Source organism: Capricornis sumatraensis, chromosome 4 (genome assembly GCF_032405125.1).
Source record: "Capricornis sumatraensis isolate serow.1 chromosome 4, serow.2, whole genome shotgun sequence".
In the NCBI taxonomy this organism is placed as follows: Eukaryota; Metazoa; Chordata; class Mammalia; order Artiodactyla; family Bovidae; genus Capricornis; species Capricornis sumatraensis.
Window position 1 is genome coordinate 111,854,652 of NC_091072.1, and position 25,572 is coordinate 111,880,223.

At 48.0% G+C, this 25,572-nt stretch overlaps 1 protein-coding gene across 1 annotated transcript in view; it reads left to right on the plus strand.

The window, feature by feature from the left end:
• TXNRD1 (thioredoxin reductase 1) overlaps window positions 1-5,326 on the plus strand; it is a 62,583-nt gene extending 57,257 nt beyond the window's left edge. Inside the window, exon 15 of the mRNA XM_068969678.1 lies at window positions 3,525-5,326. Coding sequence (XP_068825779.1) covers window positions 3,525-3,587 — 63 coding nt within the window. The 3' untranslated portion in view covers window positions 3,588-5,326. The remainder of the gene's footprint in view (window positions 1-3,524) is intronic.
• The last annotated feature ends 20,246 nt before the right edge of the window (window positions 5,327-25,572 follow it).

Genomic DNA, 25,572 nt, shown 5'->3' on the forward strand with positions numbered 1-25,572 from the left:
GTAAGGGCTCAGGACAAGTGCATCGTGCCATTGGGGGCAGTTCTCGCACAAGAGGAGAAGCACGCATTCGTGTCAGCCAGTCCGAGGTAGCACCAAGTACGAGAACCCTGTGTGGCAGAGATCATGGTTTATTCGGGGACCTGAAGGCCCTCAGGACTGCTGTCGCAGTGCCACACCAGCTGTGGGTGGTTTGTACCATTTCAATAAAAGAAGCTGGGTGATTGCACAGCCTTTGGCTCCGAAGTAGTTCCCTATAGGAGCTGACGCATTCCTCGGTGGAGGCTTTGCTTTTTTGGAGGAAAATAGTTTCCACGGGGTTTCCTTCTGGAGTCGCTGTGGGAGGAGGAGAGACTACTGGTGTTTTGATGAACGCCCCTCGGTGTTGGTGAGAGAGGAATTCTCAAGGTCTGAGGTGTCAGTGACGCACGAGCATTATTCAGTTTGAGGTTGGTGTGATGGTTATTTATCCTGGACATCTGAGCAGTAATAATTGAAGAAACTGATCACATGTGATTTTGAGTAGTAGTTTCAACTAATTAAGTTTATCTGTAAAGAAAAAATAATGGCTTAAGAAGAAGGAGCATCAGAGACAAGACCTGTGAAATGTCTTAAATGAATTTTAGTGCCAGACATCGAAAGTTTTGTTTCATTAATAGTCAACAAAATCCCAGTCTGCAGTGGATGGGGTGGGGGGATCTTGTAAGGCTCGGAGGGGTTGGCTGGGTAAGAGATGTACATGCCTCCCATAGTGTTTATTTACCCTTTTGTTAGAGTGTTCTTTGTCCTGGGATCAAGAAGCTGCCTCTGCTCGTTTTTTTCAAGTATATTTTTAGGACAATTGTAAATCAGGTCTGTGCGTATAAGATCCATGTAGGAATTGACCCTGTTTGTTTTTTTCCGTATAGACTAACCAGCAATGGCGGTTTGGCTTCCTCCGTGTCTTTAACATGTTTCCAGTAGAAGAGAAATAGATAAGAGCTCTTTCTTTCCCCCTTCGTTTCTTTCCATTTTTGATGGGTTTAGTTTTTTATCCTTGGAGAAGTTAATGGCAACCCACTCCAGTACTCTTGCCTGGAAACTCCCATGGACGGAGGAGCCTGGTAGGCTGCAGTCCATGGAGTTGCAAAGAATCAGACACAACTGAGCGACTTCACTTTCACTTTTCACTTTCATGCATTGGAGAAGGAAATGGCACCCCACTCCAGCGTTCTTGCCTGGAGAATCCCAAGGACAGAGGAGCCTGGTAGGCTGCCGTCTACAGGGTCGCACAGAGTCAGACATGACTGAAGCGACTTAGCAGCAGTTTTTTATCCACACATCCTACAAGTTCTATTTCTAAATTAATTCCTGAGGAATAAAACATAAGCTTGCAAATTCACAAGCATGAAATTGGCTTTAATGTATTCCCTTGCTCATTATTTTTCTTTCTTTAGAAAATTGGAAAGAGAGCATGTTTGATGGTATTTTAAATTGCCTGTAATACCAGCATCCGAACACAGCTATTTTCATTATTGCATATTATCTTGCTGATCTCATCCACAGTCACACATTTTTTTTAAACAAAGGAGTTATATTGCTCTTCAAAAAATAGTTGTACTAGTTTATAGTGCCATCAGCTTTGAATTTGAGTGCTCGTGAAAATATTGCAAAATTCAGTGTAACTTTTTCTGTAATAAGTTCAAAAGAAAGGACTATTTCAAGCCTTTTCACATATCTTTGTTAATAAGGATGAACTTCTTATAATTATTATTTTTGGGAATGTGAATTGTTCTCACATTTTCTTCTGGGTTCATGCTTTAAATGTTTTACTAGCCATTATTACTTGGGTCTGACTTTTTTTGCAGTGCTGCTGATAAATTGGCATAGAGGGGAAAAAAAGGCTTTGTCACTGCTTTAAGGTTAAATAGACTAAGGATTTTTCTCAGTATTGTTCCTCCTTTACACAGAAGTGTTTTCCCCTCTTATTCACAAGTATTTTTGATGCTGATTCCTATTGCTTTGACCTGTAGAAGTCAAAACGGCCTCAATTTCTTGTGCTTTCCTCTTTGTATTAAAAATCAGGAAACCAAATATTTCTTGAAAATCAAAGATGCAGCTGACCAAAGAGGGTGTCCAGGTATGCTGACAATAAGTCTTGCTTCCACTGGGGACTCTCCCAAATCAGCCATGGCTTCTTGTCTCAGTGAGACACTCACTGGCTCGCTGAAGTGAAGTGAAGTGAAAGTTGCTCAGTCGTGTCCAACTCTTTGTGACTCTATGGACTATACAGTCCATGGAATTCTCCAGGCCACAGTACTGGAGTGGGTAGCCTTTCCCTTCTCCAGGGGATCTTCCCAACCTAGGGATCGAACCCAGGTCTCCCACATTGCTAAACACAAAATTACTTTGTTTTTATGCCTGAGCAGTATGGATAGTCAGTTTGGGTGTGGTTTTGTTTTTCCTGTGTGCCTTGTGGGGCTTTGAGGTCATCACGGATCAGCTGCAGCCCAGCTCCCTGCTGTCGTCACTCCAGGACCCAGCTGACAGGGCAGCTTCTTCTGGGGCCACTGTGGCTTAATGGCAGAGAGATAGGAGGTGCAGGAAGAGCACCTTGGTGCTCAGGGCTTGTGTTCCCAAGTGATGCTTTCCACTTCCCCTCCTTGGCCAGAGCAAGCCCCTGTCCCTGACATCCATGTCCAGTAGGGCAGGAATGTATGACATGTCCATACAGGGTCATCGCAGGGAGGTGAAGGCACCTTCTGTTTTGGAAACAAAATGATCACAGTAGTGTTAATGTGAAGAAGGATCAGATTTGACAGAAAAGAAGCAAGATACCTAAGACTTACTAAATGATGATATATCAACAGTGGTGGAAATAGAGGAATTAAGAATCAATTCCAAGCTCATGGCCTGCGCAGCCAAGTAGTGGTGATGCCGATCACTGGGAGGAGCTGGGTTAAGGGAAGACAGGGTCAGTGCTGGACAGAGTTAAGTCTGAAGAGGTGTGGGTCCGGTCTTACTGTCGTGGAGCTCAGGAGGGACGGTGGCTGGAGAGGCCCAGCTTCAACGGATCTCTCCAGCTGATTCAACCTGCCTGAAAGGGAGTAGTCGACTGAAGGAGATCATGATAAGAGTGTCTAAAGGGAGAGAGGATCAGCTCAGGAGCGGGGGACACACACAGAGTTCTAACCACATTATGAGGCTGTCTGAGCTGGGCACAAGGGTATTTGGAATAGTACACTTTATTCCCTTCTGTGTATCCAGAATATTCCATGGCACGTTTCTTTTAGAGAATTAATAAGCAACCAGGGAGATTGTTTTAATCACTAAGTAAATCACATGCTAATAATAAGTGCTTTATTAGATAGAGCCTACATTTTCTCTGCTTTACCTTGGTGAAATGCTTACCTTGGTCGTATTATCCTCTGTTGTACACATTTTAAGTACTCGGCCAAGTCATCCTTTGTACATATGGTGTTATCTCAACTGCTCTGCTAACTTTCGTCACAGTGTCTGAAACTCTCATGTTGTCTCCACCCCTGCAGGTGTTCACGACTCTGTCGGTGACCAAGCGCTCCGGGGGAAACATCCTCCAGACCGGTTGCTGAGGTTAAGCCCCAGTGTAGATGCTGCCGCCTAGACTCCAAACCACCGATGTGTTTCTTGCCCAAGTCCAAGGCGAAGTGCTGTGAAAAGCTCTCGGGTTTGGCACCTGCGTGTCCGTGCTTACACTCCCCGAGGCCCCCTTGGATCTCACGGGTGGGAGGTGATTCGTGGAAGGCAGGCAGCATTTGCATTGGGGTTACTGTGATGTACTCAAAACTGGCTTTTGGCAGAGCATCAGAGTGATGCGTCCATGAAGTCACCAGCCCCAAGCCCCTCGCGGTGGGTGGTGATGGAACCGTCAAAGCAGTTTTCTCTTGGCCTTTCCTTTGTGGGTTTTCTTACGTTCACCGTCAAGCTTTCTAATGTTGGTTCTTTTTTTCACTTTTTCTCCTCGGTGTTAGTGATACTAGAGATGATAGCAAACAATTTTGGTCCCAAAGCAGGTCATGGCTACCATGTGCAAATACAAGTGACTCACCACTGGGAAAGCATGGGGAAGCTCCCAGGCTTGTCCCGGGAGAGACCGCCCTGTGGCCCAAATCTCCTCCCAGAACCAGGGAAGCACGGTTGGCCAGTTTGCTCACGTGCCACACCACTCGTGATTGTTTTTAGTTCTGTTTGGAAAAGGCAGTGGCTACCCGGCCAGCCTATCTGAAGGAGTCTCCACCACAGAGGACTCGCTAATGCAGTATGGTTTCCATGTTCTTCATCGTGGAGGCAGATGTACACCTGAAAAGGGGAAAAACAAAAGACGTCTTTATTTAGCCTGTTGTATGCTGGTCTAAGTGAGCTGAGATCTGTTGCAATGGAAAACATTTAGCGCTTGTTTAAAACTGTTTTGGGGAGTAGCTTTTGCTTTAAGCTGAAATCACAAGATACCAGAGCTTTATTTTTCATGTGTGCTAGGTATCTATCCCTTTGAGAACTACATTCATAGGAAAAAAAAAAGGCTTCTACACTTGACAATTTAACTCCTGTGGTAATTGCTTTGTTTTTAAAAGGAAGCTGTTAATATCATAATTTATTATTTTTGAACACAGGTGGATGTGAAGGATTTTCATTTAAAAACCAAGTGGTTTTGACTTTTCCTATTGACCGTACTTGGTGGAATTTGGGCAGAAGTGTTTATGTTCTGCTGGCATTCGAACTCGGATTATCACAAAGAGGTATTAACCCTGCAGTTAGAGATTTCCAGCTACAGCTACTGACAATGTATTATATCTAGGCCGTTTCCCCTCTACAGAAGTAGGATGTTAAACATGCTGTGGACGGCAGGCCTCCCACCAGCAGTTCTTGTAGCCCCCAGCCCTCTTTTTGGGTCTTCCCTCTGTGTGTGTTTCTCAGCCACAACACTAAGCGGTCGATTCAAAGTACATTTCTCGATCACCTCAGGGAACTCGGTGTCTGCCCAGCATTCGGTCAGCAGGGCCCCTGACCTCGCCTGTCCCACGGCCCTGCCTCACCCCACCCCATCTGGTTGTGTGGAGAGAAGGGAAAAGGAAAAAGAGAGGGGAATTGACTGTGTTCGGTTTTATTTATTATTTTTTAATTTTTTATTTTCCCCTCCAAGTCTGCCAATTTCTGAAACTAGAACACAGGCAGTACAGGGTGATCAAGCCTAATCATGTTGTGATTCTGTCTTCTTCGTGGAATGGAATATTCTGCCCCCACAAGAAGAGTTCCACCTTACAGACTTGTCTCTGTAATCGCCCGGTGTATTGAAACTCATTAAATTCCATGTATTTTTGTTATAAATCTTCTGGAAGAAAAAAAAAAGCAATGTGAAACATTAAAAGGTATTAATATCCACTGTGTTGTGCCTTCTTACTGAATGGTAGTCCCGGGCTCGTTTGCCTGAGAACTGAATGGACGTCAGGGCTCCTGTTGGTGGTGCTGAGAATTCGGTGCTCAGTTTCATTGATGCCGCACTGCCGGGCCTGGTCGATATGCTGAGGTTCATATCTTAGTCTTGTTGACCCCTGCCGATGGCAGGTGGCATGTGAGACTTCTCAGCCTCCATACTTGGGGCTTCCCCAGGGGCTCAGTGGTAAAGAATCTGCCTGCAGTGTGGGAGACCCAGATTCGATCCCTGGACCAGGAAGATCCCCTGGAGAAGGGCATGGCAACCTACTCCAGTATTCTCGCCTGGAGAATCCTGTGGACAGAGGAGCCTAGCAGGTCACAAAAGGACATGACTGAAGCAGCTTGGCACTTAGCACCCACATATTTGCACCAGCCAATTCTTTATAATGAATCTATTACCTGTATCTATCTACCTACCCATCCCCTACTGGTCCACTTTATCTAGAGAACTTGGACCAAAACAAACAGATCTCACCTCTGAAGGTGTATGTGGTCAGGTAGGGTTGGGTGAATGTACTCAATTACTCCTTCATCTCCTCCACAGGTACTAGGTACCAGGTACTGTTCTAGGCAGGAGAGTTCAGCAGTCCGCAAGAAACATCAGTAATCCTCGTCAAAAATTACATAGAAGGAAACAAGCAAAAATAACTAAATAGGTCAGTTGTTTTGAATGTTAGATGGTGTTAAGTACCCTGGAGAAAAACCTAAGCAGGGAAGGGAAGAGGTCTGTAGGGCGTGGGGAGTGGAATTTTAATGAAGGTGGTGGAGGTAGACCCCATAGAGAAGGTGACATTTGAAGACAGAAGTGAAAGCAATCCTGGGCGAAAGCATTCCAGGCAGAGGTCACCAAATGTAAAGGCCCTGAGGCAGAGAAGGACTGGGTTGGGGAAATGTCAAAAGTGTAGCATGGTGGGTGAAGCAGAAAAAGAATGAGTCAAGGTCAGAGATAACAGGAAGGGGCAAGTCAGGTAGGATCTAGAGTGGGAGCCATTGGAGGGCTCTGAGCAGAGGAGGGTTGACACCACTCCCAGGTGGCCAGGAGCACTGGGGTGGCTGGGCTGAGGGCAGCCTGAGGCTTTGCGCCAGGTGGAGGGCGCTGCCGTGATGGAGGGAGAGGGATGATGCTTTAGCTGAAGGCGAGAGTAGAACCAGTAGGACAGATGGAGTGTCTGAGAGTAGAGCCAATAGGACAGAGTGTTGGACTGAATGTGGGGTGGGAGAAAGAAGGATGATTCCCCCGTTTGGGGCTTCAGCACTGGAAGGATTGAGGCTGGAGGTGCCGTTTCACTGAGATGGGAAAACTGGAGGAGGGGCAGATTAGAGGGGAAATACCAGAAGCTCGAGTTTAGGGTGGTGGGTCTCAGGTGCAGGAGGCAGAGGTGGTGCTGGGTTTGAGTCAGCATCTACACAGCAGGTGTAACGGCAGCCATGAGATGCGTTGGTGTTGAAGGAGGGAAGGGTGTAAGGGCAGGTTTGGGCCCTGTACAACTCGGAACTAGACTCTACACCCTCGGCTCCTCACTTTTACCCACTGATGCTGCTGCTGCTAAGTCACTTCAGTCGTGTCCAACTCTCTGCGACCCCAGAGACGGCAGCCCACCAGGCTCCCCCATGTATTTGTAAATGTTAGATCGAACACAGGAAGGGCTGCCTTCATTATATTTGCAATGATGTGGGAGTAACTCAAGCAAGCACAAGGGCGTGGGGATAACAAAGGCCTTAAATTGGCCGTGAGCGGAGCTATAAAGAGATGAGACATTATTAATGAGAACTGCAGTCAGAAAGTAGAACTGTACCTTCAGGTCATTTTATGTGCAGTGGCTTGTTCTGTTAATCTTTGTAAGATTAACCCTCAGAACTGTGGGACCCGTTTTTCAGGTGAGCAAAGTAAGGCTGGGACTCACTTGGTCTTTTATGCCAGCTCACGTGGCTTGTAAAGCACAGAAAGAAGGTGCGCCGCCTAGTGTCTACCTCTGTGAAGAGCAGGCTGCTGCTCTGCAGCCCTGCTGCTAAGTCGCTCCAGTCGTGTCCGACTCTGTGCGACCCCATAGACGACAGCCCACGAGGCTCCCCTGTCCCTGGGATTCTCCAGGCAAGAACACTGGAGTGGGTTGCCATTTCCTTCTCCAGTGCATGAAAGTGAAAAGTAAAAGTGAAGTCGCTTAGTCGTGTCCGACTCTTCACGACCCCATGGACTGCAGCCCACCAGGCTCCTCCATCCATGGGATTTTCCAGGCAAGAGTACTGGAGTGGGGTGCCATTGCCTTCTCCGGGAGAAACAAAGCCACAGAACTAAAAAGTTGCAGAAAATCAAAAGAAAAAGAAAAATACCTTAGCAGATAATGCCAGAGAAACTCAATTATTGTATGTATAACTATAAAACAGCACCAAAACTAGGCATAAAACAGAGTAAAGACCTAAATATATATCGTACAACCATAAAGTTTATGTGGTAAATACTGAAAATATCTCTGTAATGTAGAGGTGGAGAAAAACTTCATATACCATGGCCTCAAGGTATAAACCACAGGGAATGTGCTGGCAGTCCAGTGGTTAAGACTCCATCTCTTACTGATGTGGGCCTGGGCTCAATTCCTGGTTGGGGAATTAAGATCCCACAAGCTGAATATTGTGGCCCCCCAACAACAAAAACAAAATCCACAAAGCATAAGGCAAAATGACTGCATCAAAACGTCTGACCACAAAGACCACCATGGAAAAGTTATTAGACAACATCAGGCAAAGACAATTTCAGTGTCTAAAACTCAAAAGAGATATAGACCCAGGTGACAGCGAGGAATTTCAGGTCATCAGTAAGAAGACAGGAGCCCCAAAAGGAGGAGGCAAAGGACACTGACTTGGTTATTCCTCACAGAGGAAACCCCAGAGTCTTAACAAGAGGGGTATGTGTGTGCTCAGGTGCTCAGTCATGTCCAACTCTTTGTGACCTCATGGACTGTAGCCCACCAGGTTCCTCTGTCCATGGAATTTTCCAGGCGAGAGTACTGAAGTGGGGAACCATTTCCTAGGGGATCTTCCTGAGCCACAGATCAAAGCCGCATCTCCTACATCTCCTGCATCAACGGGTGGATTCTTTGCCGCTATGACCCCTGGGAAGCTCAAGAGATGAGGTCTGTGCAAACTCATGAGTGATTAAGAGGTGACTGTAAATAACGAGAGGCCACTTGGTACTCGACAGACCTGAGACGGAAAGCTGTTTAAGGCTGAGTGAAGGGACTCCCAGGCTCTGCTGGTGCGAGAGCAGACCGTTGGCTTCGCAGTGTTTAGACAGATCAGGCGTTGCGCACTGTGATCTAGCAGTCCTGCTCCTGGGCATCAGCCCCAGCGAAGCTGACGGATCTCTCGTGCGTCCGTAAGGGAACGTGCATAAAGATGTCCCGTGGCATCATTGGTGGTGCTGGGAGGTTGGACTCAATCCTGACATTGCTCACTGAGGGATGGACTGGTGGGCCAGGAGGAGGCAGGATGATGAAATGGTATTATGAGATGTACCATGATATGGGTGGAAAAAAGCAACAGGGAAGAGAATGAACCCGACAGCCACTTGTATACATCGTAAAGATGCTCGAACACCCACCAGGGATCGCTGCAGACAGCACACTTTCAGCAGATCAGAGCAGCTGACTGCGGAGGGGCGCGGAGTAGGAAACCATGGCAGTAAAGGGAAGCTGAAGAGAGAGGGCATTGCCCTGGTGCCGGCCTTCCTGTAGGCGGGAGTCCCTGACAGGTGAATCTTAGCTTCTCAGTGCCCTTCTTTTCTTCCCCATTAAACAGGGGTAATAACAGTGCTTATCTCCCAGAGTTGCTGGAGGATTAAGTTGTTTACGCACATGGTCAAACGCTTAGAATAGCAGTGGGCACAAAGAGGGTGGTGGGTGAGTGGGTGCTGTTATTATTATTTGAATATGAGTAATGCAGTTCTCAGCATATGAGATCTGAAAATGTGAACAGGCAGCATTGTCAAGTTCAAGACAATTCCCTGTCTCTACTCTGGTCTGCCTCCCTCCTGCCCACAACAGCCTCCAAATGTCATTCCAGGCCCCCCAGCCAGGGAGTCCTTTGGGAATTGGGGAGCATACTCCACATTTTAAAGTACCTCCCAGGGGACCCTGAGCCCAGCTGATGAGGAGTGTGTCTCAGAGCCTCAGCTGATGCTCAAGGATGTGAGGGTGACCCCGGGGAGAATCCGGGGTCAGCCGGAAGGAGAGGCAGAAGGAAAGGCTCTGCCCCAGGACCATGTGCAGAGAGCAGGAAGAAAGGCCCCTCCATGCGCTGGGCCCATCGTCAGCAGGAACCCTCACAGACCTCATCTGCGTGTGTGTGCTGTGTGCTCAGTCGTGTCCGACTCTGCAATCCCACAGACTGTAGCCCACCAGGCCCCCCTGTCTATGGAATTCTGCAGGCAAGAATACTGGAGTGGGTTGCCATTTCCTTCTCCACCTCATCTGAGAGTAGTTAGAAAATTAAACAAAGGGAAACACAGCCTTGCCTTGTGTCTTCCCCTGTAGGAACCCTGTAAGGTGATGGGGTGCTATCAGGAGCTAATACTCCCCACCCTCCCCCAAAACCCTCGTGTGGGAAGGGGTTTTGTGCGGGCACTCTAGGGCGCTTGTGTGTGTGGTAGGGTGTTGCTTCCGTCACAGGCACCTCCTTCCCTGCCCCTTCCCTGCTGTAGTGAATCTGAGCCTAATAGTTGGTGAGATGAATTTCTCATGGTGAAAATGAGGAGACAGGAACATCACTTGGAATGCAATTACCTTGCCTCCTGTCTTGCTCACACAGCTCAACAACTGCCTTCTTCTAAATTTCTGTTTATGATTCTTGTGGCATTCTGCCGGAGTCCACACTGAGGGCCATTAAGCAAAGGAAGGGAAGGAAAGATCAGGGCTGGGCCTGCCCGGGGTCACTTCTGGTGTGTGTGGGGTCCCCCCACCACCCCATGTGAATTTCAAGAGCCGTGCTTCACAAGGGCTTAGCTCGCTGTCACTGTTATAAACTCTGCTCCTTCCCTGAGCCTCTGAAATAAGGATATTCTAATAAAAACACCCCCTGTGCCTCACGCAATGAGCTGCTTACATGCCGTGTTTCATTTGGCTCCCAGATGGACCAAAAAGCTGGGCATTATTGTCCCATTTTCCAGAAGAACCTCTGGGTGGTAACATATGCACAGAAAGGGGACAAACAATCTGGTTTTAGCCAGACTGAAACAAGCCAGCCCCAGAGAACCCCGCCCGCCTCCACCTGCTGAATGAGAGAGAAAGACACGTGTGTCTTATCTGGACCACTGTTTGAAGATACAGCACTTTGGGGCCTCTGATACAGCAGCTTAGCTGTCTGTACTTTGACTAATAGAGCTATTCATTTTTTGTTTTCCAGAAAAGATTTAATGATATGAGGAAAAGCTTATAGGTTATAGCTCAGGGGGAACAATCAGTATATGAACAGAGGATTCTTAAGAAAAAGAGAGAAGATTCTTAGGGCAGTGAAACACTCTATATGATACTGTTATGGTGGATGCATGTCATTAGACATTTGTCTAACTAAACCCTAGAATGTACAGAACCGAGAGTGAACCCTAAGGGAGTCCATGGGCTTTGCGTGATAGTGATGTGTCAGTGTGGACGGTAATGCACGTGCCATTTTGGTGGAGGTGCTGATGGTGGGTTGGCTATGTGTGTGTTTTGTGTGTGTGTGTAGGGGCAGGGAATACGTGGGAAATTTCTGTAACTTTTGTGCAGTTTTGCTGTGAACCTAAAACTGGTCTAGGCTTCCCTTGTAGCTCAGCTGGTAAAGAGTCTGCCTGCAATGCGGGAGACCTGCGTTTGATCCCTGGGTTGGGAAGATCCCCTGGAGAAGGGAAAGATCCCACTCCAGGATTCTGGCCTGGAGGATCCCACGGACTGTGCACAGAGTCGGACACGACTGAGAGACTTTCACTTCACTAAAACTGCTATAAAAAATAAAATCTTTTATTTAAAAAACCCCAGCTACATAGGTATACACCAAATGTGGGAGACCCATGTGTTTTTCTGGGGTGTGACCTCGGCCTTCTCACAGCTCACTGAGAGACACGCACGTTTATCGAAAGCAATGCTGGGACTTGGAGTTTTGTGTCCCAGGGAATAACTCTCTATGTAAGATGCTCAGGTAGGTTCCCCAAGGTTCAGCTGGCCCTGAGGACCTCAGCATCCCTCCAGCCAATGAGAGAGCGAGAATCCAGGGATCACAAGGAAGTCAAGCCTGTTACTATGTAAGCGAGCATCACGTGACATGGTATACCACAGTGACAGGTTATGACAGCGGCAGGCATTCCTGTGCATGTTTTTGAAATTAAGCTTCGCATCCTGTGCAATGGTATGCACGCCCCCCCTTTTTTGAATTCAACACGGCTCCTAAAGCTATTTGTAAGAAATACACACTTCGAGTTATAAGGGCTGATTTTGAGGGTCTGTGGATATCCCCTGGAATCTGAGTTTAGTTATGGATAATGACAGGATGTGACTCTTGAAACTTTCTTCATTAGATTCACGAGGTGTTGTGTCTGAGATGGATAAGAGCATTAACTGTATTTATAATGAAATTCATTAGAGAATAAATAAAATGCATTAGTATTTTATATGTTATGATGAAGGGCTGCAGGGCAGGCCAGTGCTGTGCTGGGGACAGGGAGTTTGAGCTATCGCTCCATTTCGGCACTTTCCCTGCTCCTTTGTTCAGATACACTGGGGCCCAGGGGCACTCACACAGGCACGCTTGTGCTACACGTCTACACCGAGGCCCCTCGTGAGGCAGGAGGAAGAATAGTGTCCACGTGACGCATCCTGTCTGGAAGCAAACACATGTCAGGCGTGATCTAATGGAACCTCCATTCCTTGGGTATAACAATAGAAACAGAGAGACCCCAAGTTGTCTGACATTCTGTGGGAGACAGGAGGCCCAGGTGTAGCTGGGAGCCTTCTCGGTAGGGTCTGTGCCCTCTGCCTGGGCTCCCCTTCCTTCAGGAGAGAAGGGGTCCTGGGAAGGGGCTGCTCTTGAAGCTCAACAAAGCACCTTCCAGCCTTCTTCATGGGGGAAGGAGGAGGAGCAGGTGCAGACCCTGCTCCCACCCCCGCCCTGTTCTGCGGAGACCCCTGTGGACTTCCTGTGTGTGTCATCCCAACCCCGATGCACATTTTTGTCACCTCTGTGTATTTACTTGGGCTCCTCTCGTGGCTCAGTCAGTAAAGAATCTGCCTGTAGTACGGGAGACCTGGGTTTGATCCCTGGGTTGGGAAGATCCCCTGGAGGAGGGCATGGCAACCCACTCTACTTCTTGCCTGGAGAATCCCCATGGACTTGAGCCTGCCAGGCTCCTCTGTCCATGAGATTGCAAAGAGTTGGACATGACTGAGCGACTACGCACTGCACAGCATACCTTACAGTGGGCTTCCCTGGTGGCTTCCTGGTAAACACATTTATTTGAAAAAGAAAACATGTGTCATAATCATAAATGGGAACCAACCTCATCTGCCATACATAGAGATCAATTTTTAAAATAAATGCTCCACTTGACTGTCCAAGCTGCCAAGAGGACAAGTGAAACTAACCATCCTAACGCAGTCTCCTTTCCCCCTTTCCTTGTTGGAAGGCTTGGATGCTAGTTAAACCCTCATTAGGCAGTCTCAGCATCTGCTTGAAAACCTCTTCTCTTGGGATCCTCGTTATGTTCGTTTTTTGTTCTCATTGCGTCCGGGACCAATCAGTTCTCTCTGAATAAAACCAGCGAGAAAACTTACTTTGTACGTTTCAAAGCATACAGGGCACAGAGAATGCTGGCTGGGCTGAGGTGTGTTAATTCATCAACAGGGAGGAAAAAAAAACTCTCGTCAATATTTGCAGAGAAGAGACGTCTCCACGAAGTAGAAAGGCCACATTATGGAAATGGAATGTTTTGTGCGGAGAGAAGTTTTAGAATCAGAGAAGGTCAGTGCAGAGGCTCAGAGGGCGGAGTACTTGTTCATAAGAATACGGCAAAGACCAGTCTACTGACTGAGAAATAAAATGAGACTTTGTAACCTAGCCCTCCCCATGGCCCCAGAGTCCCATGTGAGGAAACAACAGGCATTTCCCAGGGATGGTTTTGTGGAAAGATCTAGATGTTTATGCCAGAAGGAGCTCGGGGAGAACCACCGCTATGAATCACCACAGTATCCTGTGTTCTGAAATGGATGGGCTGCTTTGTTCCTCTTCAGTCAAAAAGGATTTAAGGGCGGGTGGCTGAACCAGTAGCTTCTATTTTTTAAAATGGAGTTTAAAAATATTTATTTGTTTGCTTGTTTGGCTGTACTGGGTCTTAGTTGTTACACACGGGATTTTTAGTTGAGGCATGCAAACTCTTAGTGGCAGCTTGTGGAACCTAGTTCCCTGACCATGGACCAAACCTGGGTCCCTTGCATTGGGAGTGTGGAATCTGAGCCACTGGAACCACCAGGGAAGTCCTAATAGCTTCTTAAATTTTGGACAAGCTGTGTTCAAATCCTAGCTTACTGTTTGCTGTGTGACTTTGGGCTTGTCATTTAACCTCTCTGGGCCTCAATCACCTCAGCTATGAAACGAGGTGGAAACATCAGTACCTCCCTCATGTGGCTGTTTCGAGGACTAGATCAGTTAACCTGTCGGTAGGGTACTGACAGGGCTTCCCTGGTGGCTCAGACAGTAAAACGTCTGTCTGCAGTGCGGGAGACCGGGTTCTGTCCCTGGGTTGGGAAGATCCTCTGGAGAAGGCAATGGCAGCCCACTCCAGTACTCTTGCCTGGAAAATCCCATGGATGGAGGAGCCTGGTGGGCTACAGTCCATGGGGTCACAAAGAGTAGGACACGACTGAGCGACTTTAATTTCCTTTCAGGGTACTGACAGGGGCTTCCCAGATGGCGCTAGTGGTAAAGAATCCACCTGCCAATGCAGGAGATAGAACAGATGTGGGTTCAATCCTTGGGTCAGTAAGATCCCTTGGAGAAGGAAATGGCACCCCATCCCGGTATCCTTGCCTGGAATAAATTGCATGGACAGAGGAGCCTGGTGGGCTGTGGTCCACAGGGTATCATAGAGTTGCATCTGACTGACCGCACACACAGAGGATGCTGACAACAGAGCTGGCCTTAGAAAGTACTCCAGTGATGATGCCGATCAGTCTGTCAGTCATGCCTGACTCTGCAGCCCCACGGACTGCAGGACGCCAGGCTTCCCTGTCCTTCACTATCTCTGGGAGTTTGCTCAAACTCATGTCCGTTTTCAATGATGCCATCTGACCCACTCATCCTCTGTCTCCCCCTTCTCCTGTACTCAATCTTTCCCAGCATCAGGGGCTTTTCCGATGAGTCGGGTCTTCACATCAGGTGGCTGTTGGTGTTAGTGATCATTATTGTTCATAAACCATCAGCAGGCTCAGATCTGGCTGTCAGGAGACACTGGCCTTTTCCCAGCCATGCTTGTGAATGTCTTGTGTGATCAGTCAAATGAAACATTTTCTCTTTGGTAACCGGAGCAGTGGTTTTGCAAGCAATTGTGCGTCCTCAAGAAGGAGGGCACGAGAGACGGGGGTGACCATGTGCTGATACATGGCATAGCACAGAGGCTAGGAATTCGCACTTTGCCATCAGACACGTTGCGGTTTGAACTTGGTCACTGCTACTCACCACGGCGATCCTGGAGAAATTATCTACCCTCAAGTGTAAAGGAAAGTTGGTAAATTCTCCTGGCTCAGAGGGCTGCTCAGAGACTCAGCAGGACAAGGATGAAGAAAAGTTCTTGGTACACAGTAAGGCTTGAGTAAGTGAATTTAGTGATGATAATTCAGTCAAAAGCAGCCCGTGGCTGAGGGACTAGCCTCCTGATTATCAGCCCTGTAACCTGTCATCCCACCAAACGGCAGACTCAGACCAACCGCAGGGTCAGTGTTTTACTCCAGTCCTGATTTTGGGTGACATGCTGCCATTTTCCCTCCCCAACCACTTCCGGTCACCCCTCAGCCTGCTGACGGGGTCCCAGAGCCCTGGAGAGCCAGTCCCAGGGGCCAGGCTTTGAGAGGGGCTGGGTGTCAGGAGCGGGTCTTGGGGGGAGATGGGGGCTGGAAGCAGGAGACTGGACCACCTCCCCGCTGCCGCTGGAGCCCCCACTCCTGCTTCCATGCCACGCGGGGGTGGGCAGGGGCCCCAGCTGCAGTTGCAGCCTTCCCTCTGTTAGGAGAGGAGTGAGTTGCCCAATGCGGGGGGCTGGAGAGAGGCACTGAGCACGCTCAGCACGTCCTCTCCCCTTTGAGAGCAGCCTGTCCCTGGAAGAATACTTCCCGCCCACACTGCAGCCCACTCCCCAGCGGTTTAGAGAGGCAGGACCCCGGTGGGAGTGGTGGCGGGGAGAGGCCTGCAGAGGCCCAGACCTACCCTGTGACGGGCTGCAAGTTCATGCCCCAGTGGCCTCTCAGGCACCTTGCACGTGATCCCTGATCTCCTGCCCCGTGGCTCCTGTAGGGATGAGCTGCTATGTATGGAATATTACTCAGACAGAAAAAGGAACACCAGTCAGAAAATTATTACAGAATAGACTGTTCGGCCTTTGGGACAGAGACTGTGTCTGTTTGTTCACTTACCCCCTGGGGCTAAAGTTATAGGTATCCAATATACCTATATTGAATAAATAACAGAAAATTATGTAGTTGGTCTGTGAATATACCACCTGTACAAAGATGTTTGTGGCAGCATTATTTATCAATGTAATAGTGAAAAATGATTTTTTATAGTCTGGTGAGAAGTTTGTGGTATTGAATATGATGCTGCTGCTGCTAAGTTGCTTCAGTTGTGTCCAACTCTGTGCGACCCCATAGACGGCAGCCCATCAGGCTCCCCCATCCCTGGGATTGTCCAGGCAAGAACACTGGAGTGGGTTGCCATTTCCTTCTCCAATGCATGAAAGTGAAAAGTGAAAGGGAAGTCACTCGGTCGTGTCCGACTCTTAGCGATCCCATGGACTACAGCCCACCAGGCTCCTCCATCCATGGGATTTTCCAGGCAAGAGTACTGGAGTGGGGTGCTATTGCCTTCTCTGGAATATGATGAAATGGATGCTATTATTAGAATCAAGGTGAGGACTATAAAAAACCATTAGAAACTGTTATGGAATATAAAGAAAAAGGGTATAAATGAAATCTAATAATACTGTGATTAAAACTATAAACATGGAAATTTGTATGGATTAAGATTGGAAGGCATGTTTAGAAATAAAGCTATTATTGTGTAAAGTCAGTGGGCTTATGAGCGATGAAGAAACACTTTTGATAAAGTTTTATAGTGGATTCTGGAATATTTTCTAAAAATCTTTTAAAGAAATCCTGGCAGTACTTTCTAAACAGATGAGCCAGTTGTTTGCTGTTTTCCAGGGTCTGTTTGGTGAGCTGTGAAAGGTCCCATTGGATGGGGGGCTTCTGAAAATTTCCATCTCTGCACATCCTGGTGCAGAGCAGTTAGGACCTGACAGTTATTCTTGGCAAACATGATCTGTCCGAGTTCTCGGCACAAAGAGCCTCCAGCAGCTGAGGTGCTAGAATCTGTGCTGGTAAAACCTGGTCCAGAGTGGAGATCTAACAGAGGGCTTTTCAGGCTTTTATTTCCAAGTCTGTTCCTCCTCCTCTTCCTCTTCTCTCTTTTCGATTTTGGTAAACAACCCAGGGGTGTATCCTGCACTCTTCCAGGTCCATGTGGTTGGAACACGGGGAAGGATGGCTTCTCCTGATTCCTCCCCTACCCTGCTCTGTCCCAGCCCAGCCCAGACCTGTGCCCTCCCCCGACCCCAGCCACAGGGCTGCCCTCATCCGCCCCTCCCACCCTGGCACCCGCCTGTGGTCTCCCAGAGGACCCCAGCCCTCTGCGCCTGCTCTCACACCTCCTCCCGGTGGGCCACCCATGTCCTTAATGCCACAGCTTGATTCTGTGGGACCTGCTGGTGTCTTGCCCGGGCACTTGGGGAAACTTACTTCTGTAACTGCAGCTTCACACTATCCTGGGCTTCATTTGCAGCAACCGCACCCTGGGACACCGAAATAGGTCTCTGAGGAGGTCCAGGTGGGGCTGGCCTGGGCACTGCCCCACACAGCCAGGGCGCCAGGGCACAGAGGGCCCCAGCGTCACCAGGTTGGGCAGAAGCCAAGTGAGGCCACTGGGAGCAATTCCACCGTGGCTCCTGGTGGGCCCTTCCTTCTCCCCAAATTTCTGGGCCTTCCACTGAGGCAAGTTAAAGTAGACTCCTGCAGGTCAGCTTTGGGGGCTGACAGGCGCCTGGCATCACAGGACAAGCAAAGACTTTCATTTCCCTTTTATTTCCCAGTGCCGCCGTTTACTTGGGCAAGTTTGTATGTGTGATTTTTTTTTTTTTTTTTTTTGGCTACGCAGCATGTGGAACTCTCCCAACCAGGGATCAAACCCACAACCCCTGCATTGGAAGCATGGAGTTTTGACCACTGGACCACCGGAGAAGTCTCCCTAGGCAAGTTGAATAACTGCTGTCACCTAGTCAGCACTAGCTGGGTATATGCTGAGAGTTTTGTATGCTCAGTTCTCTGCAGTCTTCACCACAGCTCTGTGCTCTTCAGAGATGAGGCCCAGAAAGGGCAAGCTACTGGCCCAGGGACACCCAGCTTGCAGTTGGTGAAGCCAGGATCCAAACCCAGATGGATTTTCCTCCCAAGCTGCTGACTTCATCCTCACCCTGCCTTCCCTCCTCTTGTCCCGCTAAGCCAGTTTCCCTCACAAAGCAGCAGAAAGACTACAGACCATGGTTCTTTCTCCAAAAATCTGAGCTACAAAAATTCTGGCCTCTGCAAGTTGTTTTTTTCTTTTTTAAACATACTTCTAGCTTCAAAGCGTATCTAGCTCCAAAACCTGACCGGAGCTGCCACGAGGCTCTTTGTGGTCTTGAATTGTCTCACTTACTGTTAATCTTCATGTGTTTTACTGAGGAAATCGTAATGAGTTGGATTGTGGGTCTGCCCTGGAATCTTCTGGAGGTACAAGATGGCGCATAGAATATACACTGTGGTGTTTCTCTAGAATCCAGAAAATTCTGAATTCTGAAGTACATCTGGTCCCAAGGGATTCAGATAAGAGCCGTGGATCTGTATTAAACTGCCCACTAACCTCACAGCGGCCCGGTGCTCACCCATCCCGTGCAGGAACTCGACAGATGTAGGCAATTTGATCATAAAGGTCAAAAGTTGATATGTACGTGCTCTTTGACTGAGCAATTCCTCTTCTAGCAATTTCTTTAAGGATTTAGGAATAAGGATACTCATCCCAGCAAAAATCTAGGGACAGCCTAAACATCCCAAACTAGAGAAACAGTTAAAATAAGAGCTGGTACATTCATACAGGGGAATGTGATGTAACCATTAAAACCACTTCTTGCCTTATACATTTAGTACTGTGGAAAAATACTCGCTAAGTGGCCAGGGCGTGGGGAACCTAAATTTACAAAATGGTCCATACTATATGGTCCCATTTTTGTTAAAGGGGGAGATAAATGACAAGAAAGAACGGTGTCAGTACATTTCCACTCCTGGAAGAACCATTGTCTGCTTTGCATCTCTCTCCTAGACAAAGGGCGGCCCCGGGCTGTCAGAGTGCTGAGCTGGCTGAACTGGCTTTTGATCTGTGATAATGAAGGACACTGTCTGTCCGTCCTTTATGTCACTAGGACCCTTCCTGTCCTCATCCCTGCTCTCCCGGAGTGAGGGGCCCAGGCACAGGTGGCCAAAGCCCCCAAACAGATTTCAGTTGGGCAGTTTCCATAACCTGATGTGGGGTCATTCAGGGATTCTTTCACCCATTCCTTCAACAAAGGTCTTTTCTTTGCAGAGCACCGCGCTTGATGCCAAGGGTGCGGAAATGAACAAGACGAGAGGCTGTGGCTGCGTCTATTCATCTCTGTCTGCCGTGTTTAGCACGGGACCGGCCACCTCCTAGGTGGGGCTGGCCAACGAGTGATGGATGAACAGGGTCCCTGTCGTGGTCTAAGGAGGGAAAGAGACGAAGAAATAAGCTTGAGAAAGCGTTGTTAGTGGCATGTCCCAGGGCGGGGGCTCAGGCATGGGAGGGAAAATTTATTCTGGGGGAGGGGGAGGGGACGCCTGGTGCTAACTCAGCCTTTATTGGTTTCACAAGCACTCTCTCTGGAAGGATGATCTCATCACACCGAACTGCGCGGTTAAGTCCAGTGCAAAGAACAAGCTTATTCAGTGCCTCAGAGCAAATAGGGTGAATGAATGCCTGTGAGGAGCTGGGACAAAGGGGCCTTCCTGTACATCCCTAGTAAAGGCGGGTGACAAAAAAAAAAAAAAGACAATTTAGTCTCTTGCCTACTCAACCCAGCTGGGTCTCTTCTCCTTTGCTCTATCAAGTCAAGAGGACAGTGGGGAGGGGTAGAATCCTGGGGAATTCACAGGTGGAACCAATTTACTTTTCAGAATCCTTCCCCTGCCCTAAACATTCCTTGCAATCTGTTTATCCCTTCCTCCTCAAAACCCCTGACAACCAGTGATCTTTGTGCCATCTCCATAGTTTTGCCTTTTCCAGAATATCATCCAATTGGAAGGGCATCCCTGGTGGTCCAGTGGCTAGGACTTGCCCTCCTAATCCAGGGAGTTCGATTCCTGGTCAGGGAACTAGATCCTACATGCCACAACTAGGAGTTCAAATACTGCAACTGAAAAAAGATATCCTGCCGCCACAACAAAGACTGAAGACCCCAGGATAGGGTCTTTCCACATGGGCTCCCTTCACTCGGTAATATTGCCCATTCACTGTTCCTCTGTGTCTTTTCATGGCTTGATGGCTTGTGTCTTTTTTAGTACCGAATAGTATTCCACTGGAGAAGGCAATGGCACCCCACTCCAGGGTTCTTGCCTGGAAAACCCCATAGATGGAGGAGCCTGGTGGGCTGCAGTCCGTGGGGTCGCTAAGAGTCAGACACGACTGAGCGACTTCACTTTGACTTTTCACTTTCATGCATTGGAGAAGGCAATGGCAACCCACTCCGGTGTTCTTGCCTGTGGAATCCCAGGGGCGGGGGACCCTGGTGGGCTGCAGTCCATGGGGTCGCTAAGGGTCGGACACGACTGAGCGACTTCACTTTGACTTTTCACTTTCATGCATTGGAGAAGGAAATGGCAACCCACTCCAGTGTTCTTGCCTGGAGAATCCCAGGGACGGGGGAGCCTGGTGGGCTGCCATCTATAGGGTCGCACAGAGTCGGACACAACTGAAGCGACTTAGCAGCAGCAGCAGCAGTATTCCATTGTCTGAATGTACCACAGTTTATGAGTTCCTCCACCTGCTGAAGGACATCTTGGTTGCTTCCAGGTTTTAGTGATTATGAACAAAGCCTCCATAGACACCAGCGTGCACATTTTTGTGTAGACGTAAGTTTCCAACTCCTTTGGGTAAATCCTGATGGAATAGTTTGGTTCATGGCCATTCTGCTTCCTGGTTCATGACCCAGCAGGAAGGACCTGGAGAGGAGACGCACAGTCAAGGGCAGGATCAGAGGTGATGTGGATCTTGGCACCGACAGACAACTGGGACTTGAAAAGGTTTGTAAATCAAAGATAATATCTTCATTACCTGCTTCATAGAATTGTGGGGGGTGGGTGTGTCAAATGAAATAACGGATGCAAGAATGCCCAGTTAAATGTCAACCTGTGAGGTTTGAGGTTTTACGTTTGTGCAGTACCCATTTTGCCACTGTATAGAGGCACTTGATAAATAATATCTGCTTAACTTTATTTTCATTTCAACCAGTTTTTAAACTTTGTTGAGTTTTTTAAATTTTATTTTTTATTAAAGTGTGGTGGTTTTACAGTGTTGTGCCAATCCCTGCTATGTAGCAAAGTGACTCAGTTATACACATATACTTAGTTAAAAAAATATTTATGCTTATTAAAATTAGTCTCTTAACAAGTAGTTCCAGAGTGCCTGCTCTGTGCTGGAAACCAGGTTCTGGGCTTTCAGTGATGAACTGAAGGATTCGCTCACCTAGATCTGACTTTCCACTGAGAGCCCCTTGCCCCCTTCAAGTGACAATACACGTGGAGGTGCACACGTAGGCTAGATGCTCTGAGGACACCAGAGGCACTGGGGTACCTGGCCTTCATGGTGCAATGAGTAGCGGACACATGCAGGAGGGACGTGGGCAAGGGAAGCCCCATGTCAGCCTGGAGCCTTCCTTCATTGGCCTCCCAAACCTGAAAAGTTTCCTCTTGACCTTTTGGAGGTAGTCAGAGAGACTGCCGTCTATCCACCAACCAGAAAATACAGCCACCTGTAGGCTCCTGATTGCCATGAGGCCACTTCAGTTCTTTAAGTGGGGTTTGTGGGTTCCCTTCCCTTAGTAACAATTCTAGCTATGGCATTGAATGCTCTATATAGAATTCCAGGCACCGTTCTAAACGGCATACATGCAGTAACACATGTAAAATTCTCGCAACTCCATGAGGGTAGGTCCTGTATTATTCTTTCCATATTCAGTTTTCCAGATGAGGATGCTGAGGTAGAGAAAGGTGAAACAGCTTGTCAAAGATCCCAGCTGATAATCCGTAGGGTTGGGATATGAACCCAGGCAGCCTGAACTCAACATTGATTCTCCTAACCTCTAAGCTTTGGCATCTTTGATGATACGACAGTGTGTAGAATACAGTCCATGTACAGGAGGGGTTCAGGCCTAATTGAGGGAGACAGGCCTATGAATAAGTAGCTATATTGTGAGGCAGCCAGAACTGCGATCATGGTGTGTGTCTGATGGTGGAGTAATGTGAGGGGGAGGCTGCCCAGCAAGTGTCTGTCTGCCTTCCTCTCTCCCCTTCCTTCTCTCTTTTGCTCTGTTCCTGCCTTTCTGTCTTCCATCTCCAAATATTGGTCGAGCATGTATGATATACAAAGATATGGACCAGGCTATAAGATACACAGGGTCCTGCCCCTGTGGATCTCTGTCTGATGGGGAAAGCAGAGAGTAAGCAGTAATTATACTGATCCCATGAGGCTTGTGTAGATTTATCAAATTGACTTGGCATAATATATAAAGTCCTCAATTCTGGAAATGCCCTTAGTCCTGGGCAAATGGGACCATTGGTTATCCTACCTGTGTGAAAGGGGAAGCATGAATTATTAACTTCTGTTTGATTTACTTGTAAATTTTGTCATTTGACTTTTTTTTTTTTTGGCTGTACCACGTGGTACTCGAGATCTCAGCTCCCTGACCAGGGACTGAACACAGGCCATGGCAGTGAAAGCCCAGAATCCTAACCACTAGGGCCCCAGGGAACTCCTTCAATTACTGTTTTTATGTCGACTTTCTTTTGATCATTAGAGAGGTTAAATGATGCTTTTGATAGTTTTTAACCAGATGTATCTACTTGTTTGTGAATCAGTGGCTTCTGTCTATTGGCAGAATTTGTCAACTGAGGCAGAAGAGTGGACATTAGAATTACCTGGAGGGAGGAGGGCTCTTAAATTAGCCTAAAAAAATCCCAAAGATTTTCTCCTGTCTTTTCGTGAAAGTTTTATGTTTTGCGTTTAAGTCCATGACCCATTTTAGAGTTAATTTTTGTATTAAGTGTATAGTTTAGGTTGAGAGGGAGTTTTTTATTTTCAATTTCCTTAACAGTTGTGAAAGTGAAAGTCTCTCAGTTGTGTCCGACTCTTTGTGACCCCATGGACTGTACAGTCCATGGAATTCTCTAGGCCAGAATACTGGAGTGGGTAGCCGTTCCCTTCTCCAGGGGATCTTCCCAACCCACGGATCAAACCCCGGTCTCCCACGTTGCAGGCAATTCTTTACCAGCTGAGCCACAAGGGAAGCCCTAACAGTTGTAGGCATATTCAAATTATCTAGTTCATGTTGAGTGAGTTGTAGTTATTTGTGTTTTTCAAGGAATTGGCCCATTTTTATCTAAGTTGTCAAGTAATCTGTATTCTCAATACAGATTTTAAAATTCACTTTCCTCTATTCCTTTCACACTGAAAAGAGATGCCAATTCCTACCCCAACAGATAGATACCTTCCCCACCCTCTTTCAGGCCATGGAGCTGAGAAATGACAAAAAGCATGATTCTGTATCTCAACCCAGAGCCTGCATCTAGGCTGCCAGGCAGAGCCAGGGTGCAACAGTCCCAACGTGAGCTGACAGGTTTTCAGGGGAGCAGCTGGCTTTGGGGGCTTCCCAGGTGGCACAGTGGTAAGAATCCCCCTGCTAATGCAGGAGATGCAAGAGACGTGGGTTCGACCCCTGGGTCAGGAAGATCCCCTGGAAGAGAGCATGGCAACCCACTCCAGTATTCTTGCCTAGAAAATTCTATGGATAGAGGAGACTGGCAAGCTACAGTCCAAGGGGTCCCAAAGAATCAGACATGAGTGAGCACTCACAGTACAACACACAGCAGGCTTTGAGCTTCTCTTAAGGGTCCTGGAATCCTAGAGGGATGAGGACCCTCTAAATCTGGGGTCCCCAACCTCTGAGATCTAATGCTTGATGATCTGAGGTGGAGCTGGTCTAATAATAATAGAAATAAAGTGCACAGTAAATATAATGCGCTTGAATTACTCTGAAACCACCCCGCCCCCGTTTCATGGAACAACTGACTTCCAAATTTTTGGCTCGTGCCAAAAAGTTTTTGGGGACCACTACTCTTAAGTCACCCAAGCCTCCCTGGAATGACCTCAGAGGAAGGGAGATACTCCAGGCTCCTTCCTCTTGACCAGGTTTGAGAAGAAATGCTGGGGACCCTGGACACCACTAGGTGGCGCTCCACACACACAGTTGCTTGCAGTGGCCAATGGCTCTGAGAAGCTCAGTTCAGTGAGAGGAACTCTAGAGTTCAGAGCCTGCAGAGACCACACCACGCACCCCTCTAAGAGCACTGGGCTGGTGGAATTTGCAGCATTTCTCAGACTTCCCCTACAGACAAAGGTGCTAAAAGCTTGAGAGGGTGGAGCTGGCTTTGAGATGTCAGAATCACCAAAGAGGAGCTGCGGAGACAGGACGTCCACCGGGAACCTCTGTCTGATTAGGAAAAAGTGATGCCCAGCAAGTCCTGGAGCAGAATCTGGAAGAATCTACCCGAGTCTTCATCCAGGTCTGGGTCCCCCACACCACCCTCTTGCCCCGCTACCATCTGGCCAATCTAGCCCCCTTATTAAGGAAAGAGTCCCCTGGAGTCCATGGGGAGGCTGAGATTGGCTGTTTTGCATCTGTCTGTAACCGAGCACCTTGGACAGGTGTTATGCGTGCATCATCTTTGCTAGACTCTGGACTAAGTCTCAATCCTGACTCCACTGCTCACAGGCTGTGCAACCTTGTAACGTTCCTCAACCTCTGTGAGCCTCAGGTGCGTGGGGATGATGGCACCCATCTCCAGAGTCGTGAGGCTCTAGATTGATGTGCAGGACAAGTAAGAAAGTAAGCAAGCAGAGAAAGTAAGCCCTCGAAGGAAGTCAGTACTTTTATTATCACTCTTATTACTGGTTTTTGTGCCTGTCCAGCTCCAGCCCCAGCAGTACATGTATCTGTTTCCTCCTGCTGCTATAACAAATGTAGTGGCTTAAAACAGTGCCAATCTAGTCTCTTAAAAGTTCTAGTGACCAGAAGTCTATGATAAAGGTGTTGGTAGACTGAGTTCTTTCTGGATCCTTCCAAGAAGCATTTGTTTCCCCAGCTTCCACAAGTCACCCACATTCCTCAGCTCAGGACCCTGTTCTCACATCCCTCCAACCTCTCGCTTCTATAGTCACATCTCCTCCACCTAACTCCCATCCTGTATCCTCCCTTTAAAAATAGAAGTCTTCACTGAATTTGTTACAACATTGCCACTGTTTCATGTTCTGGTTTTTGGCCACGTGTGAGGTTTTAGCTCCTTGGCAGGGATTGAACTGGCACCTCCTGCATTGGAAGCTGAAGTCTTAGCCACCAGACTGCCCGGGAAATCACCTTCCTTCCCTCTTTTAAGGATGTTTTTTACCTCGGACCCATTCAGATAATCCAGGATAATGTTGCCATCTCAAGCTCGGTACCTTAATGATGTTACCCAG